General features: G+C 43.7%; 1 protein-coding gene across 2 annotated transcripts in view; it reads left to right on the plus strand.

Moving 5' to 3' along the window:
• The window catches only part of TENT5A (terminal nucleotidyltransferase 5A), a 7004-nt gene extending 423 nt beyond the window's left edge, over window positions 1-6581 (plus strand). The window contains exons 1-3 of one of the 2 annotated variants that reach the window (XM_039728342.1): window positions 72-286; window positions 495-1002; window positions 2016-6581. In XM_039728342.1, coding sequence (XP_039584276.1) covers window positions 580-1002; window positions 2016-2795 — 1203 coding nt within the window. In that variant the 5' untranslated portion in view covers window positions 72-286; window positions 495-579 and the 3' untranslated portion in view covers window positions 2796-6581. Of the gene's footprint in view, window positions 1-71; window positions 287-494; window positions 1003-2015 lie in introns of those variants that run through there. The other variant, XM_039728331.1, reaches the window with a different exon arrangement.
• The last annotated feature ends 9714 nt before the right edge of the window (window positions 6582-16295 follow it).

A 16295-nucleotide genomic window follows, 5' to 3' on the forward strand; every position in this document is an offset into this window, starting at 1 on the left:
GCGGGGTGTGGGCGGGCCGGGGGCACCGCCGAGGCCGGCCATGCAGATAGAGGGGGCGGGACGCGGGCGCCGTGACTCGGAGCCCCGGAAGCGCGGAGAAACCCCGTATAAAAACTACTGGGGACCTTTCCCGGCCAGAACTACGAAAGCTCCGGAGACGGCGGCAGCCTGCGGCGGCAGCGAGCGGGGCGGCCTCTTGGGCGGTGCGGGGCGGCCTCTCCGTCGGCGCGGGGCGGCCTCTGCCCCGGCGGGAGCGCGGAGAGCGGCGCAAACAGCGGCGCTGCAGGTCGGGCACCTTCCCTTATCCTGCAGCACCACCTGGCTCCGGGGGGCTTCTTCTTCTCCCACTCCCCATTTTATTTATTTATTTTTTAATCTAATCAGTAGGTGTGTCCCCCCGCTTCCCCACTGAAAGGGACGGCCGCAGGGGAGCGGAGCCCGAGCGCCGGGTGCGCGCAGCTGCTGACCGCTGGCTTTTCCTCCTCTTTTGCCAGGCGCGGAGAGAGAGAGGCCCCGGGGGGCCGGCGGGGAGCCGGAGCGGTGCCTGGATCCAGCCCGGGGAGGCGGCGGCCGCTCGCCATGGCAGACGATGAGAAGGCCGGCGGGAGTTCCGCGGACGGCGGCGAGAGCGCGCACTGCAACGTGCTGAGCTGGGAGCAAGTGCAGCGTCTGGACCGCATCCTCAGCGAAACCATCCCCATCCACGGCCGCGGTAACTTCCCCACACTGGCCATGCAGCCTCGCCAGATCGTCAAGGTGGTGCGGAGCCGGCTGGAAGAGAAGGGCATCGGCCTGCGGGACGTGCGGCTGAACGGCTCGGCCGCCAGCCACGTCCTCCACCAGGACAGCGGCCTGGGCTACAAGGACTTGGACCTCATCTTCTGCGCCGACCTGAAAGGAGAAGCCGAATTTCAGACTGTGAAGGACGTGGTCTTGGACTGCCTCTTGGATTTCTTACCCGAGGGGGTGAATAAGGAGAAGATCACGCCTCTCACACTCAAGGTAAACCTGCCCTGTGCCCAGGCGCCCGGAGCGGGCAGGTGTGCGCGCCTGCCTGCCGGGAGTGGGCACCTTCCCCCTGGGGATGGAGTGGTGCGCTCAGGGACGCAGCTCCCCCCACACCTCCGCGACCCACGGGAACCCCGAGCGATTTATTCACCCCACGCTTAAAACCGAGGAGGAGTTTACAGTGAAGCGCCCTGACCGGGGCTCTTCAGGATCAATTAGCTCTTTCTCCCTCCCGGTTGATTTGCTGGGAGCGTTGTTTTACCTGGGGCGTGTGCCAGGCGCTGCACACCTCTCTCCCAGCCCGGCTCGGCTGCAGCTCGGCGTGCCGGCTCCGCTTCCCGGGTGCACGGGGAGCGTAGATGGATTTAACATCTGCAACAAGGAAACCCCGTCTGCAAGGCATGCTTCCAGCTGTGCTAAGTGCCCCAGTGGGGAGGCATATTCCCTCCTCTAGAAGACACTTCGCTTGAGTTGGTTAGGCTGAATCCAAATCCTTCCAGATTTTTAGGGGGATTTTTTTTTTTTTAATATGCGACTGATTTATGGAACCTGCACTGGCAGGATTGAGGGGAATGAACACTTGCTAACTTGTTCTTTGGGAAGTAGAGAGAAAGAAGTGAAAACCAATAAATAAGATTTCTTTTCAGATTGTAGTAGTGACCTTCTGCATATGGGTGCAGCCATATTTGGCAGATGTGCCATGGACTTAGTCTGTAGGTGTATTTAGAAGTGACTGAACAAAGTGGTGTTGCTATATGCTTCCCTTGCGTGACACAGTCCCAGCAGAGCACTCTCCCCTGTCATACCCTTGCAGTGACAGCATTTGGAGCTCTCACATTAAGCACTTACTCTGTGGTTTGTATCTGCAGGCTCCATGAAATCTTTTATGAAATGCGAATACGGGGGGGGAGGGGCTTGGGGGGCTTGGGAGGGGTGAGCAGACACAGTGATGGAGAAATTTCTTGGATCTTTGTCTTGATTTGCTCATTTTGTCTTTCTGATTATAGGAGGCTTATGTGCAGAAAATGGTAAAAGTATGCAATGATTCAGACCGGTGGAGTCTTATCTCCCTGTCCAACAACAGTGGCAAAAATGTGGAGCTGAAATTCGTGGACTCTCTGAGGCGGCAGTTTGAATTCAGTGTCGATTCCTTTCAAATCAAGCTGGACTCCCTGCTGCTTTTTTATGAGTGCTCAGAGAATCCGATGACTGAAACTTTTCACCCAACTATCATTGGCGAGAGCGTTTATGGGGATTTCCAGGAAGCCTTTGATCACCTCTGCAACAAGATAATTGCCACCAGAAACCCAGAAGAAATCCGAGGAGGTGGTCTTCTGAAGTACTGCAACCTTTTGGTAAGGGGCTTTAGGGCAGCCTCTGAATCTGAGATTAAATCCCTGCAGAGATACATGTGTTCGAGGTTTTTCATTGACTTCTCAGACATTGGCGAACAGCAGAGAAAGCTGGAGTCCTACTTGCAGAACCACTTTGTGGGATTAGAAGACCGCAAGTATGACTATCTCATGACCCTTCACGGTGTGGTGAATGAGAGCACAGTGTGCCTGATGGGACATGAGAGGAGACAGACTCTGAATCTGATCACCATGCTGGCCATCCGGGTCCTAGCCGAGCAAAATATCATCCCCAACGTGGCCAATGTCACCTGCTATTACCAGCCAGCCCCATACGTAGCAGATGCCAACTTCAGCAATTACTATATTGCCCAGGTTCAGACGGTGTTCCCTTGCCAGCAGCACACATACTCTACTTGGCTGCCCTGTAATTAAGAACTGAAATTAGTAGACCCCGTGGAGAGAACTTTCTCTAAGATGCAGGAAGGGGCGACGGGTCCCTCTGAAGTGGGGTGTTTTGTGCAATGATGATCTGCTCTAGTTTTCAAGCTTGGGACAAGCTTGTGATTCTTCTAATAATTAATGGGAGCATGATCAAGAAAGAACCCCAAAATAATTGGATCCTACCCCAGAGCACAAGAGGGCTGTCATTAAAAGCAACCAGCTTCCCCTGAAATAAGTGAGGGAGGAATGCTTGATGACAATATGGGTTGGCAATATCTGCTCCCATAGCTTTGGCATAGAGAAGGTGGGAAAGCCTTATTTTCTTTTATTTTTATTCTTACTCTAGAATGGGATCTGCAAAAGGGAGAATAAGAAAGAAACAAAACACACAAAAAAAACAACAAAAGAAAAAACTTCACAAAAAACAGTTCTTTATATATTCAGGAGTTAAAAGTTAGAGGCATAAAGCAGAGATAAGCTGAATAAAGTTGTATATTGGAATTACTGCATTTGGGGCTTGCAGCAAGTGCCGTCTATGGATTGACCATGTAGAATGTATAGCTTGCTTGACTAGAATGCTTTACCAGAAACAGCTTGCTCCAAATGAACAGTAGTGGATTGGTACAGTTATAGAAACAGAATCACGTACGATGACAAAGTCCATTATTTCCAGCTGTGTGCATGCCTCACATTTTAAAAATGTGAGAATGCTGGAAAACCAGCTGTGGCAAGAAGTAGATACTTAAGGACCAAAGATTTCACAAAAAAGTTATCCAAGCAAAGAAGATACAGTAGAGTATATATATATAAATATATATATATATGTAAAAGGAGATGTTCCTATATTTGTACACACCAATAGTAATCAAAAGTGCCTGATGCCTTCATAAAATTTGAAGTGAGAAAAAAAAATATAGTTTTGTGGTTTAACCATGCATTTTGTTTTATCAGGGACACAAGGATAAAAAAAAAAAAAGCAAACCAACCCATAAGCTTGTGAATAAGTGGTGGAGGAAATGCCCTATTTTTTTTTCTTGGCAAATACCTGTATAGAGTTAATGTTTTGTCGGTGTGCTATTATCCTAGGTACGTGTGTGTATGTGTGTATATATGTTTGTGTGTGTATATATGTACATGTTATTGGTGTATATCTATATATATACACACACAATATATATTAATGTGGTCTAGGAAAATGTAGCAATTAAGGAATGTTTAAATAAAGTACTACTTGTTTTCCAGTTTGCAACAGGATGTCATAGGACAGTGGGCACCTTGCAGTGAAATTTTAACCCACACCTGAGAAATTTGGAGTAAATGAACCAGTCAGGATTAAGGTGGGATTCAGATAATGTCTTTGGTTGCAAGAACAAGGATTACAGTAATTCATTGGGTTGCTTGTGAGCCATAATAATTCCACAGATGGAGAAACATATGACTAGCTGATTTTTTTAACCGTTTTGTACTGTAATGCCATTTTGACATTTAACCCACTAATGTTGTGACTGCATACCTCCATGATGTGTAATTTCAGTGAACGTGGATCAAAGATAGGTTTATTTAAACCCCCTGACAGCTAAAGAATATTGTATTAGTTGGTAATTTGAACACTAATTGTTAATATTTAAAGGAGTATTTTTAATAGAATGCATTATGCATTCCAGGACCACTAGAATTTAGCAAATGTGAAATGAACCCTTTTTAAGAGTGTTGCACGATTGCTGAAAATTATATTTTATATATATATTATATATATATATATATTTTTATGCAAATATTAAACATCTTTGATCTGGTTGTCACACTGCATTTACAATTTTAGTACTGTACTTTATTTAAATGGAATCACTTTACATTGGAACAATAGCTATTCACTTTCATTTCCTCTCCCGAAAGACCAGCAGGGGGGAAGAAAACCAACCTCCTCTGCTGCTGTTTTCACTTCAGTGCCATCTCTGAAGGTGTTAAATTCTTTGTTGTGCTTTGAAAACCTAATGACTAAGTGACACTTGACTCTGATAGTTTGCTTTTTCTTTCTGAGGGAGGAGAAAAAAAAAGGGAATTCAGGCTTTTGAAGGAAATCCGTCTGTGCCCTGCCTGGTCACAGGCACGGTCTGGCGCTGGAGTCAGGGCAGAGGCAGGGAGAGGGCTCGTGTCCTGGCAGTGTATTTTCCCTATGGAGTGAGTAAGGTACATCTATTTTTGTCGCGCTTTGTACTTTTCACTCTGCAGGCACTTTAATAGGAACCCGATTTGTTTACTGAAGCACCTTCCCTGCGAGTCCTTCAGGAAACTTAAAAGCTGGTCCATTGCCATTGCTAGCATTGACGTGCAGACCTTGTCCCCACCTTCCCTTCCTTTGGTGCTGCTTCTTGTCCCAGCAAGGTTCCCTGCAGCCCGCTGGAGGCTCCGGGCTGGGTGCTCCTGGCCCGCTGCTCCTGGGTTGCTAGCGGAAGCGAGCGGAGGGCTGGGGAAATAGGATCAGCTGGTAATGTGGTATGTCTTCTCTCCCACAACTATTTGTGGCAAATAAATGACTCATCCTCCCTTTAAAAGGGTTTGAGAATCTATAGCTGTGCCACAACCACAGAATGCTGATAATACATGATACAGTGCTGTTTTTCCTTTGAAGGACCCTTTATTTTTGCCATTGCTTGAAAGAAAGTTTTGAATTACTTCCTCTCAGCTCAAATCTAATTGTGGGTTGGGGTTTTTTTTTTGATTGACAGCAGCTAGTTACCTTGTAGTGCATACAGCAGGACTCTGAGCTAAACTGCACCTTTTGGCATTTGCATTTTGATACATATATAATATGTTTTTATATATATTATATAGGTATTCCAGATCTGTTTTGCATATGTTAATGATGAAGTGGTGGAACTGGTGGAGCTTTGTTTTATTTGTGGCTGGTGGCTTAAAATGTGCCTGGTGTTAGAGGTGGGAAGAAGGCCTGAGTTCAGGCCAAGAGTAAAATAAGAACCCCTTTTCAAAGCTGGTTTATTTCTGTGGTTTGCACACCTTTCCCTCCATAAAGTCTGACTTCTTTTTAACTCTTTTTTTCCCTCCTCTTCAGCACACTGGTACTTTTAAAGTTAATAACCATGTTCTTGCTTTGTAGACTTGATCTGTCCCATCCAATCAGCTGTAAGGTTAGAGCTTGTGCTGCAGAAGACAGTGCCCCTTTTAAAGGCTGAACTGATTAAAGACATTGACCTGATTACAGTAAAACTGTTTGTGCCACCACTGAATTTCCTGCTAACCAACAGGGCGCTAAACTTGGTTAAATGTAACGATCGTGAAACAACCAAGAGCTTTTAAATGGGATTTTTCTTCTTTTTTTTCTTTTCTTTTCTTAGATGTAGCTGTCCTCTCAAATGCAAGAACATTTCTCCTAAAAATAGAAGGGCAATTAGAAGACCAAAAAGATGATATTTTTCTAGTTTCTCGTATTGCACTTAAAATATTTTTTATCTTGCACAAAGGCCTTCAGAGTAATCCTTTAAACAGCTCTTACTAAATGCTTGGTTTGCATCACATTGAAAGCTCCTACCGGTTCAAAAAAGACGCTTTTTTTAATTGAGAAAATAAAGTGTGATAGATAAAACTGCACAGAAAAGGAAAAATTGTATTTGCATATTCAGCTCCTATCTGAGTATATTCTTTTGTACGGTTTTCTTTATGCAGAGAATTTCCCTTGCAAGAAAGAAAATCAGTGTACTGTTTTGCTGTTGTAATAGTGGTTTGCTAACAAAATAAATAGTAAAAAAAAAAAAAAAATAGCCTGCAAATTTCAAGACATCTTGGCTAAAGGCACTGCAGGCTCCTGCAGTCTGTAGGAGTCTGTGCAGATTTGCTTTCCCTCAAATTTCCTTACAACTGTTGCCTTCTGCAAGGCATCCTGTTGCAGCAAACTGCTCCTTGGATTGCTCTTTTGGAACATTTTGACTATAGGCTTTGTCACAGACAGAAAAAGAGCTGATGGAAAACAGACTCTAGAGGGAACAGATTGTGAATTTTGTTTACAGCATCCAATATTTGGATTTTTTTGTAAATAAAAAGAAGTTATTTTTTTCTATTGATTTGTGTCTGCTGTCTTCCATGTCTGAAATAGCTCTGGCCTGCTCCTACTGAATACCAAGTTCGCTTTCATTAAAAGAGGACAAGGGCAGCACTTTTCTGAGAAGAGTAGCATTCGGCTGCTTTCCGATTGGAGCACAGAACATTTTGAAAAGCCCTGCCTCGTGCCAGCTGAGTTTGGCTGGCTGTACTCAGTTGCAGAGGAACCTCCCCAGCCACTGCCAAAAATACACACTCCAGCACCAGTTGGGCTGTGCAAATGGTCTGAAACACGAAAAGGAACCAGTGCCATGGCAACCCCACGCCCTCACCGCCCTCCCAGTGTGGGGACAGGGCATTTGTGATGGCCGTGATCAGTGCACCACAAACCACCATGCTGGCAGGAGTGACGGGGTCCTGGTGTCCTTGAGGTGTATTTGGTAGGGGCTGATGTCTCCACCTTGCCATTTTGGTAGGTCTGGGGGGCAATGCTGTGCTGCTGCCTGGGTATAAAGGTGGTGCCAGCTGTAGGGGCTGGGGTGCTGCAGGTCCTGAGGCTTGGGGCACTGCTGGGGAGAAGGGATGCACATGCCTGATGGATGCAGCTGCTGAATCATTCCACTTCTTCCTGCAGATTCAATGTTTACTCTTCTTCCCTGCCCTACAATGCTGCCCTTGTCAGCAGAGGTATTTTCTGTTTTTTATGTTTACAGGAGAGATGCCTCAGTAATGAAGGCTAATTTCCTCAAACAGCACTTCAAGGGGATATGAAATATTAATTTGCAATGCTCGTGGCAATACTTTTTCAGCCATGGTGCCTCAGACTGACCCAAATTTGAAAAATACTGGCTAAGAGTCTGCACTATGTAGCTCTTACTAGGCTCATTCATATACTGTGCTGGTCTTGGAAGTCTCAAACTGGCTCAGTGGGAGTGTGAATATGCTTATTGTAATGATGAGTGAACCTGTATTCCTCTGTAGAAAAAACAACCAAACAAGCTGGTGGGATTGCTCATTTTTCCAGGCCCAGGAGCAGCCCCCTTGCCGAATGCCGGGTGCCTTCTGCATAGTACCTCTTTTGAAATCACCTGGTCAGGAGCGGGGTGCACTCAGCATCCCTGCCCATACAGCACCATATTTCCTCCCATGTTACTGCCAGAAAAAGGAGGGGCACGTGGCCTACCCTTTCCTCCTGTTAACTTGCTCAGTTAGGGAATATTTCAGGCAGTTTGACAAAGGCAGCTACCCAAAGACACAGATGAAAACTGGGGGATTGGAAATCATTTTGATCTAAATGCCTTTGCTTGTATCTCAAAATCAAAGTCCAGATGGATGCTCCTATACTTTGGAGCAAGTTAATTCCCATTTCTCTGCTTGAATTTGGAGGGGATTTTTTGGAAAGCACTATTAGTTGAGTGGAGCGTTGTGAGTCCTCTTTCCCAAACTGAGAAGGAGTGTGATGCAGACACAGCCAACTGAGTGCTCACTTTAGGATGCTGTGATTTTCTGGAGGGAGGAAGCGGTCAGTACTGAAGAGGAGGGAGGCCAAAAGCAAAGTGGGACAGTGGAAATCACCTGAACAACAACACTGTGGAAAGCTGGAGGACATGCTGATAGATTACAGTAGGAGAGGAGAAATAGCTCAAGTCTTTAACTTCTGCTAAAATAAGTCAGATCAGAGAAGCTGTCACTTATCAAGATAAGTTACAGTCTGTGGTTTTCCTTGGCTGCAGCAACACATATTTATTTTATTGCCATAAAATAAAGTACGCAGGAACCTCTTCAGTCAGGAATGAAACTGAGTTTCTAGTTTTTATAGAATTATTTAGGTTGGAAAGACCTTCAAGATCACCATGTCCAGCTGTTTACCCATCACTACCATGTCCACCACTAAATCATGTCCCTAAGCACTACATCTGCTTATCTTTAAATACCTCCAGAGACGGTCACTCCACCATGCTTCTTAGGCCAGCGTGTTCCAATGCTTGACAACTTTTTTGGTGAAGGAATGTCTTCCTAATATCCAACCTAAAGCTCCCCTGATGCAACTTGAGGCCGTTTGCTCTTGTCTGTGAAAGCTCCGCAGAGAGTTTTGTAGAAGTTGCACGCACCTTTTCCCCAAGTGCCTGTGTGGATCTAGTCATGCCTTCCTGAAACTGCCACCAAGCAACCTCCTCCCTTTTTTTTATGTTTTTTAGTAACATTCAGTGCATGTGGCTCTATGAACTTAGGTAAAGCACAGCTATATGCTGTTGCATTGGAGCTGGTGTAGTTTTGCAGCAATGCCTTGAATATCTACAGATGTGTGTCAGAAGCAGCTCTGCAGTGGCGCTCTAGTCTGCACAAGGATCGAGAGCACAAAATCAAAATCTGTACATTAGAGAAGAAATATTCACTGTTCAAAAGCCTGATAAGCTATCATAAACAGACTCATCTCCTACATACTTACATAGACTTGGGTTGTCCAGAGAGTGTGTTTTGTGGATGCAAAATTTCGCTATTTCATGTGACTGTTGCACCAGGATATGCAGTGACAGTACTTTGCAGAAAATTTTCTTTTTTGCATTGTTTGGGAAAAAAAAAAAATGTCCTAAATACACACCTAAATATTGGGTGCACAGCATGGATATTCTCCATGGTGAAAACATTCCTTAGATTCCCATAATGGCTTTGAGGGCATAAATTGCTGTTTTTCAAGAGGACATTGTTCTTAAACATAGTTTTCCTTCTGTTGAACTTAGGGGTGAAAATGTTTTATGAGTGAACAACTCTCCTTAGTTATATTTTCTTCTTGAAAATGGAGACATCCAGAACAGCCAGCAGTTTCAAAAAATGAAACTCTCTTGTATGTAAAGGGTCTCTTTTCTGGAGTTCCTCCCTTCGGGGTTGTAGAACAGTCTGCCTTCTAAAGTCACAGCTAAAGACAGTAGACAATGAATGTCCTCTGGAGATGTCCAGCTCATCCTTGTCTGTGTGTGTAAGTGGTCACCTCTCTGCAGCATGAACGAAGGTGGTGAGGGGTGCCTGGAGCAGGAAGACAGGCACTGCTGAGGGAAATGTACATGGCTCTGTGATAGTTTTCTCTCAGGAAATGTGTTCCTTAGTAAATGTGTGCTTGAAGAGGATTCACGTGACTGCAGTAACTGCATGGCTGTCGTTTTAACCATGTCTCCCTTTCTTGGCTTATTCTGTCAATCCAAGACATCTGTGGAAGTTCCCGCAGTACATTCTGATGTGGAACAATAATTGCAAGGAAACCTTTCTGCAATCACATCCAGTCTTAATTTAACTAATGCTTTGAGGAAAAGTTAAAGCCATGGTGCTTTTGCTTTTTAGTCTTTTGTCCTTGAGTAGTTTCTCACAGTTTCACTTCTGCATTGCTGTTCTCTGCTTACTTTTCTTCTGCCTTCTCGTCCTGATTCTTGCAGAAGAAGGAGGGACCAGCCCCACACGCTTCTCTTCAGACTGTCAGTAATTCTGTTGGTCTCTGGTGTTTGAGAGCCACTGATGGAAGGTGGGTGCTGCATGGGTCATTAGGTGAGGTTCAGCAAGAGGAGTGGAATATCTCTGTGCAACCACATGTCCTGGCTATCTTGGGAAATGCTCTTCAGAAATATTTGAAGCCAAGCTGTCCACTGGCAGTTCTTCATGACAGGGAAATTATTCATACAGCCTTATACAGTTACTTGAACTTCTCAAGAAGTGCAGAATAACAGTTAAATTAATTCAAAATTTAGTAAAACAACAGTTATGGTTAAATCAGGGGGGAAATACACTACAGGGCACTTATTAAAATGTCAGCATGCAAACTAGTAAGAGAAGCTCTTCCTCAGTATAAAATACTTCCTTGACTATACTGTTTGGGCTTCAGCAGGGTGTTTATACACTTTGAAATCCAGACACTTGGATTTGGGTTAATTTACCCACTGAAGAACAGTTTGCATATCTTGCTCCTCACCTCAGTCTTTGTTGTTTGGGAAGCAACAAACACATGATTGGGGTCTGCTTTGCAAGAGTGGTGTAAACTATGACTTGACTGATTTATGTAAGTGCTGTTTATAAGTAAAATCCTATAAATGTCAGCCAGTGGCAGAAGCGAAACCAAGAATTTGGGCTTCCTTCTCACCAGCTGTGAACAGTTCTTTTGCATTTTTATGAAACTATAAAATTGAATAGTGCATCTTCTGTAGATGGAGCTTTCTGACATGCTTTTCATTTCTTCCCAACCCTCTGTCACTAATAATGTCAAATATTTAAGGCTGTATTTTCTAGTATGGCAAAACCATCCCTGCCTGTTTTTGCTGAAGTCATGGACCCCTGTGGGGTCACACAGAGACATTTGTGCTGTGTGCTAGGTGCTTTGGAAGCAGCATCTCCTTTGCTGCATCCGTCATAGCTCTTTACATATGCCATACTTCATACCGTTATTTAAGTCACAGAAGTTCCAAGAACTTGAAATTAATCAGTTTTCCTCCAAACCTAGACCCAGACAGCCCCAGATCTGTCAGCAGAGTCTTACAGACACAGCTTGCCACGTGCCATTCTCTGCCCCAGGGAGAATATCTGTATCTGATGATTACAGCATCCACCTTGGATCAGGCTATTGCTGTTGCTCTTATGAAGACAATGCATTTGGCAGCAGAGACTCTGCAGAGCTGCACTGCTGGCTATCCCAAAGGTTATCTACTAAGAAGAGAGAAAACACAGCTTCCAATTGTGGTAGGAACTACTGTCAGTCTTTCTGAGAAATGCACACACAATATTGGCTCAACGCTGGACACGATATATTTGCTTTGTGGAGTTTTGTGGGCAGACATATTTTCCACAGATATCTGTTGCATCACTTGCATTTTAGTTGTCATGGGTGCATGTTGTTGACCAATGCACATGGAAGTGCTCTTTAAACTCTGCTCTTTGACTGCTCAGAGGGTATTCTCTATAGCAGAAAGGTACCCAGCAGATATTGTTCACTGCTAAAAGCTCCGCCTTTGGTGTCAAGACATTTTCATGACAGTCCTCCCTGTGGGATAGAGTGCTCATCATCACAGAAATGCCCTCCCACAGCAGTGGGAACATCCATGAGTGACGGGAAGCATCTGATGAAATTCCAGCCAATGCATGAGACACCTGAGCAGAAGCTGTGGAGTCAAGAGACTCTTCCTCTAGCTTTAGGCCGTCTCTGCATGCAGCAATAGCAGCTGCCTCAGTGCTTGAGGAGGCATGTGGGGAGCACACAATGCAGATTTGGTGGCTGAGCTTGACCTGAGCATTACTTGTTACTTCTTTGTTGTCGACTGTTTGTTCTGCAGTAACAATCAAAGGGCATGACCAGGTTAGGACCCATTGTACCAGGCCCTGTGCAAACACCCCTGTGTAAGTCCTGTCCCTTAGAGCTTCTCTGTGTGGAGATTTGAATGAGCTTATTTTTTCCTTTAGCTGTCTCACAGTAAGTCAACTTATTTCTTAAGGCAGGCTCTTGGTTTTTTTTTTAAGAAATGGAAAATAATGTGCAAAAATTGTTCCCAAAGAGGCAATTTTGATGAAACATTATGGAATTTTGTAAATTTGTTCATCTGCTAAGTCTGTCATGTCATAATCTCAGCTTGCCTTCGTGAATAACTGAACTCAGTTGTTCTCTTAAAAGGCTGTGTACTCGATGCAATACTTTTTTGTCAGAGACCTGAAATCAGTTCTATAGTCAATGCAGACACAGGTGCATTTCTCTTCCCTCCATTTTGAATTTCAATTACTTCAGGAGGTGAAACGAAACAACTGTGGAGTAGTGTGCAGTGACATTAAATGACTGCAGAGCCACAACCAGCAACCCTGCTGAACAAACTGAGCCCACAATTGGAATTTCTTGAAACTGAGCTTCCCCCAAATGAGTGGGTGTCCTGACTGGGCTTATTGATTTTTATTTCTATAAAGGTGATACTTTTTTTTTTTCTTTTAGGCTGACCACCAGAAAAATGCATGAGGGTAAAGGAATTTCCTTAACGCGTAAAGACTGATCACTTTGCAGGATTGCCTGCATCAGTCAACTGGTGAATCCACATCCCTGTAATACTCACTGTCATAAATCTACAATGTCCCAGGCTTAAACTGATTGAAGAGACTCATTATCCTGGGACACACAGTTTCAATGAATGTGTATTGCCTCCTGAATATATCAAACTGCAGTGTTTGGAAAATTTTGAGCCGTTTATGGGCAAAAGTTGCTAGAAATAAAGTTTAGTTATGGAAGACCATTGTATATAATGAGCTGAAGGAAAAGGAAGCCTAATAACAGTCCTTTATGTAATTCAATAAAATATTTGAAACTCAGCTGTAAGTCTGTGACTATGGCAGCTCCCACAAGAGCCGTGGACTGTGGTCATGGTGTAGTCTGTGTTTTCCACCATCATTCCCTCTTTTCAGGGTTTATATTTCAGCTGTAAAACATCTGTCACAAATCAGGTGAGTCCCCACAGGTCTTAAACCCACAAAAGGCAAGAAATTCAGACTTAGGGCTGGAACTCCCTGTCCTGCCCCCCTGACAGGCTCCTGCACTGTGTCATGCTGCCAGTTGGGAGAAGTGGAAGCCTGTGGGCAATCTCCTCCATGCAGCTCTTATCGTAGCTGCCTAATAGGAGCTATTTTTAAATATATAATCCACCTCTTCCACCCCAAAGTTTAATGCTGTGCATTACCAAAAGTTTGGCTCATGCCTCTGGTGTTCTGATAAACATTAGTGGGCATTTTCATGAAAGCTTGGCGTGAAATATAGAAATTATTCAAATACGAACTGTATTTACTTTCTGAAAGGCGTATGGATTTCTAAACAAATAATTTGATAGGTATCGTTTAAATAACATGCCAAGAAAGATCAGAAGGATAACCTTTTTTTGAAAAAGTGTTTCAAATATTGCTCATTTTAGCTGTGCAACAGACAGAAACATTCTTGTTTGGAAAGGTCAGGCTAAGACCTATTTACTTTGCACCAATAATTTTGGATCCAGCTTTTCCTAAACATAGCAAAAGCAAAAATTGGCAAATCTAAACAAAAACCCCACTGATTTTTTTTTGGGGGAAGCAGCTGCTTCAATAATCAGAGATATGGCCAGTCTACTATAGAAAATGTCCTTCTCTTGTTCAAGCTGACTTTCCCAAAGATCAGGGACAGCTCATGGCTCAGACTTCCTACATAGCAGGAGGCTAATGTAATTTCTGCTCTCTTCTTTGGACAGATGACAGCAAAAATCACAGTGGCTGGTGCCCTGTTCGTTTGAAGAAGGCTTGCAATAGAAAGTAGAACCTGCTACTTTGTTCTTTACTCCCATCACCCCAGAGCTTTGAGGGCAGAATCCATCCTCAGTTTCCACAGCCCTTGCAGGATGCTGGCAAGAGGAGCTTGGAATGAGTGTGGTCAGGTCACCACACAGTTGGCCTTGACCTGTGCAGTAGCCATGGTGTACACCTAATTTGTTGGACGTGAAGCAGGGGAAAAGTGATTTATGAAATCCTTTTTCAATAGATCTGGATTATGGCAATTTTCTTCTTACAATGAAGAGCTGGGTTTTGATGGAGCTGCAGGAAGAAACAATGTGTTACTTGAGGGGAATCCGGGGTATGGGATTTCCTACACTGCTTATAATGGGAGCTGAGCTGGCCAGGGTTTTCAGGCAAGCCTGCCTGGGCTCTTTTCCTATACTGAACATACAAGAGACTCCAGTGTCATGTGGCCCACACAGCACTCCAGCAGCTGCCCCCATGACATGTCATGTTTCTCTCAGGTTGTCATGATTTTGGATGTAGTGACCAGGGCAATTCAAACACACCTCCTCCCATCTTTGCACCCAGTTAGGGACTTGAAATAAAAAAGAACACGCCCTGGTGTGCAGGGAAAGAGACCAAGGGAAATGGTGGTGGGCTGCCATGATGCAGAGCTGAGCGTCTCAGATACCATGGAGAGCAGCACTGGTGTCAGGATTGGAGATGGTAAGTCAAGAGCTCAATCAGAAAAACACTTTTTGGCTCTGGGACGAAACCTCGGAAGGCAGATGGGGACAGAAAATAGCTTAGGTTAGCACTGAAATGGAAATTAATAGAAGGGATAGAAGATGCAGAAAATTGGTACTGAAACAGGGGATTTGAAAATAATTAAATAATCAGTTTTCTCTGTCTTAGCTTCATTTGAGACATTTTATTACATCTTAAAGAGAACAGATAATTTTATTGTAATTTATTTTGTTATTTTAAAATATGCTTTTTATGGTATTTTAAAAAAGTCAATGTACAAATAAAAAATGTGATTTCCAAAGTATAATTATATTAATTCTTATGACTTTTTGTAGTCTAAATATGTATCTTAAGTTGTGGGCAAAATTTGTTTCGAAATAGCAAATTTTTCTGACAGCAAGTGCATTTGTATATGCATGCACAGACGTGGCAGTAAGAATATGAAGATTGTATTATGCCTTTTAGGACTTTTGTTTCTGCTTTTAATTATATGATTTAAAGAGCAACCTAACTATGGCCTATTCAGCTGCAGTTCAGTGACTTCTGTGCAAAACCAAGGCTTTTCACTGGTTGTCTTGTGCTCAAAAGAAGGAAGCATGTGCTAACAAAGCCTTCTGTAGGGAGACTTCCTCTGCTCATCGTCAAAAACTGCAGAGTTAGCACATGTAGCCTTTCCCACCTCCAAGGGGAAGAGTCCCAGGAGGACTATGAGTGAAAACTCTCTGTAAAGTTTGCTGTTCAGTCACTTTCAATTTACCTTGAAAATCACAAAATACAATTCAGTTCATACAGCTGGTGGCAAAGCTAGAGCAAGTGTATGTTCCTCATTAATCTCTTATGGCCTAAACTTCCTCCTTACTTAGTCCTCATATATTATTTTCATTTATTTCCTCATTAATCTCCAGCGTCCTTCCTTTTTGCAGCAGGATGCCTGCCTGAAATGCTTTTCTTCCTTCTTTGCTAAATCCAAGAGTTTTGACACTGAAATTTAATATTATGTGTCAAGTTGATTTTTTTCCCCAATGTGTCTTTCATTCATAAACATTTGGTTATCTATTTTTAAGGGAAAAGCCCTCAAACAAACCTCAAAGAGGAAAAATATACTTCCAATAAATAATCTGGCACTGCTGCTGTAAGAGAAAGTTAATCCACACAGCCATTATAATGTCTTCAGATTTTTTTCTCTGATATTTATTAACTTCTCATGGAAGGCAGGGGGGATTTCTTTCCCCAGCAGACACTTCCCAGCTTGCTTTACAGGCCTCTGAGTTTTGGCAATAATCCACAAAAGGATGTCTGCTGTCACAAAGACCACATCAGGATTTTTAGCTTCCTTACAAGAAATCATTGTGTCTGTGGAAGTGTTACCAAAGAAGTGGCAAAGATTTTGTCTCCCTCCCTCAGGATGCTGCAGACCTGCTGTGGACCGGGTTTTTT

Source organism: Passer montanus, unplaced genomic scaffold (assembly GCF_014805655.1).
Source record: "Passer montanus isolate IOZ18808 unplaced genomic scaffold, ASM1480565v1 scaffold11, whole genome shotgun sequence".
Taxonomy (NCBI): domain Eukaryota; kingdom Metazoa; phylum Chordata; class Aves; order Passeriformes; family Passeridae; genus Passer; species Passer montanus.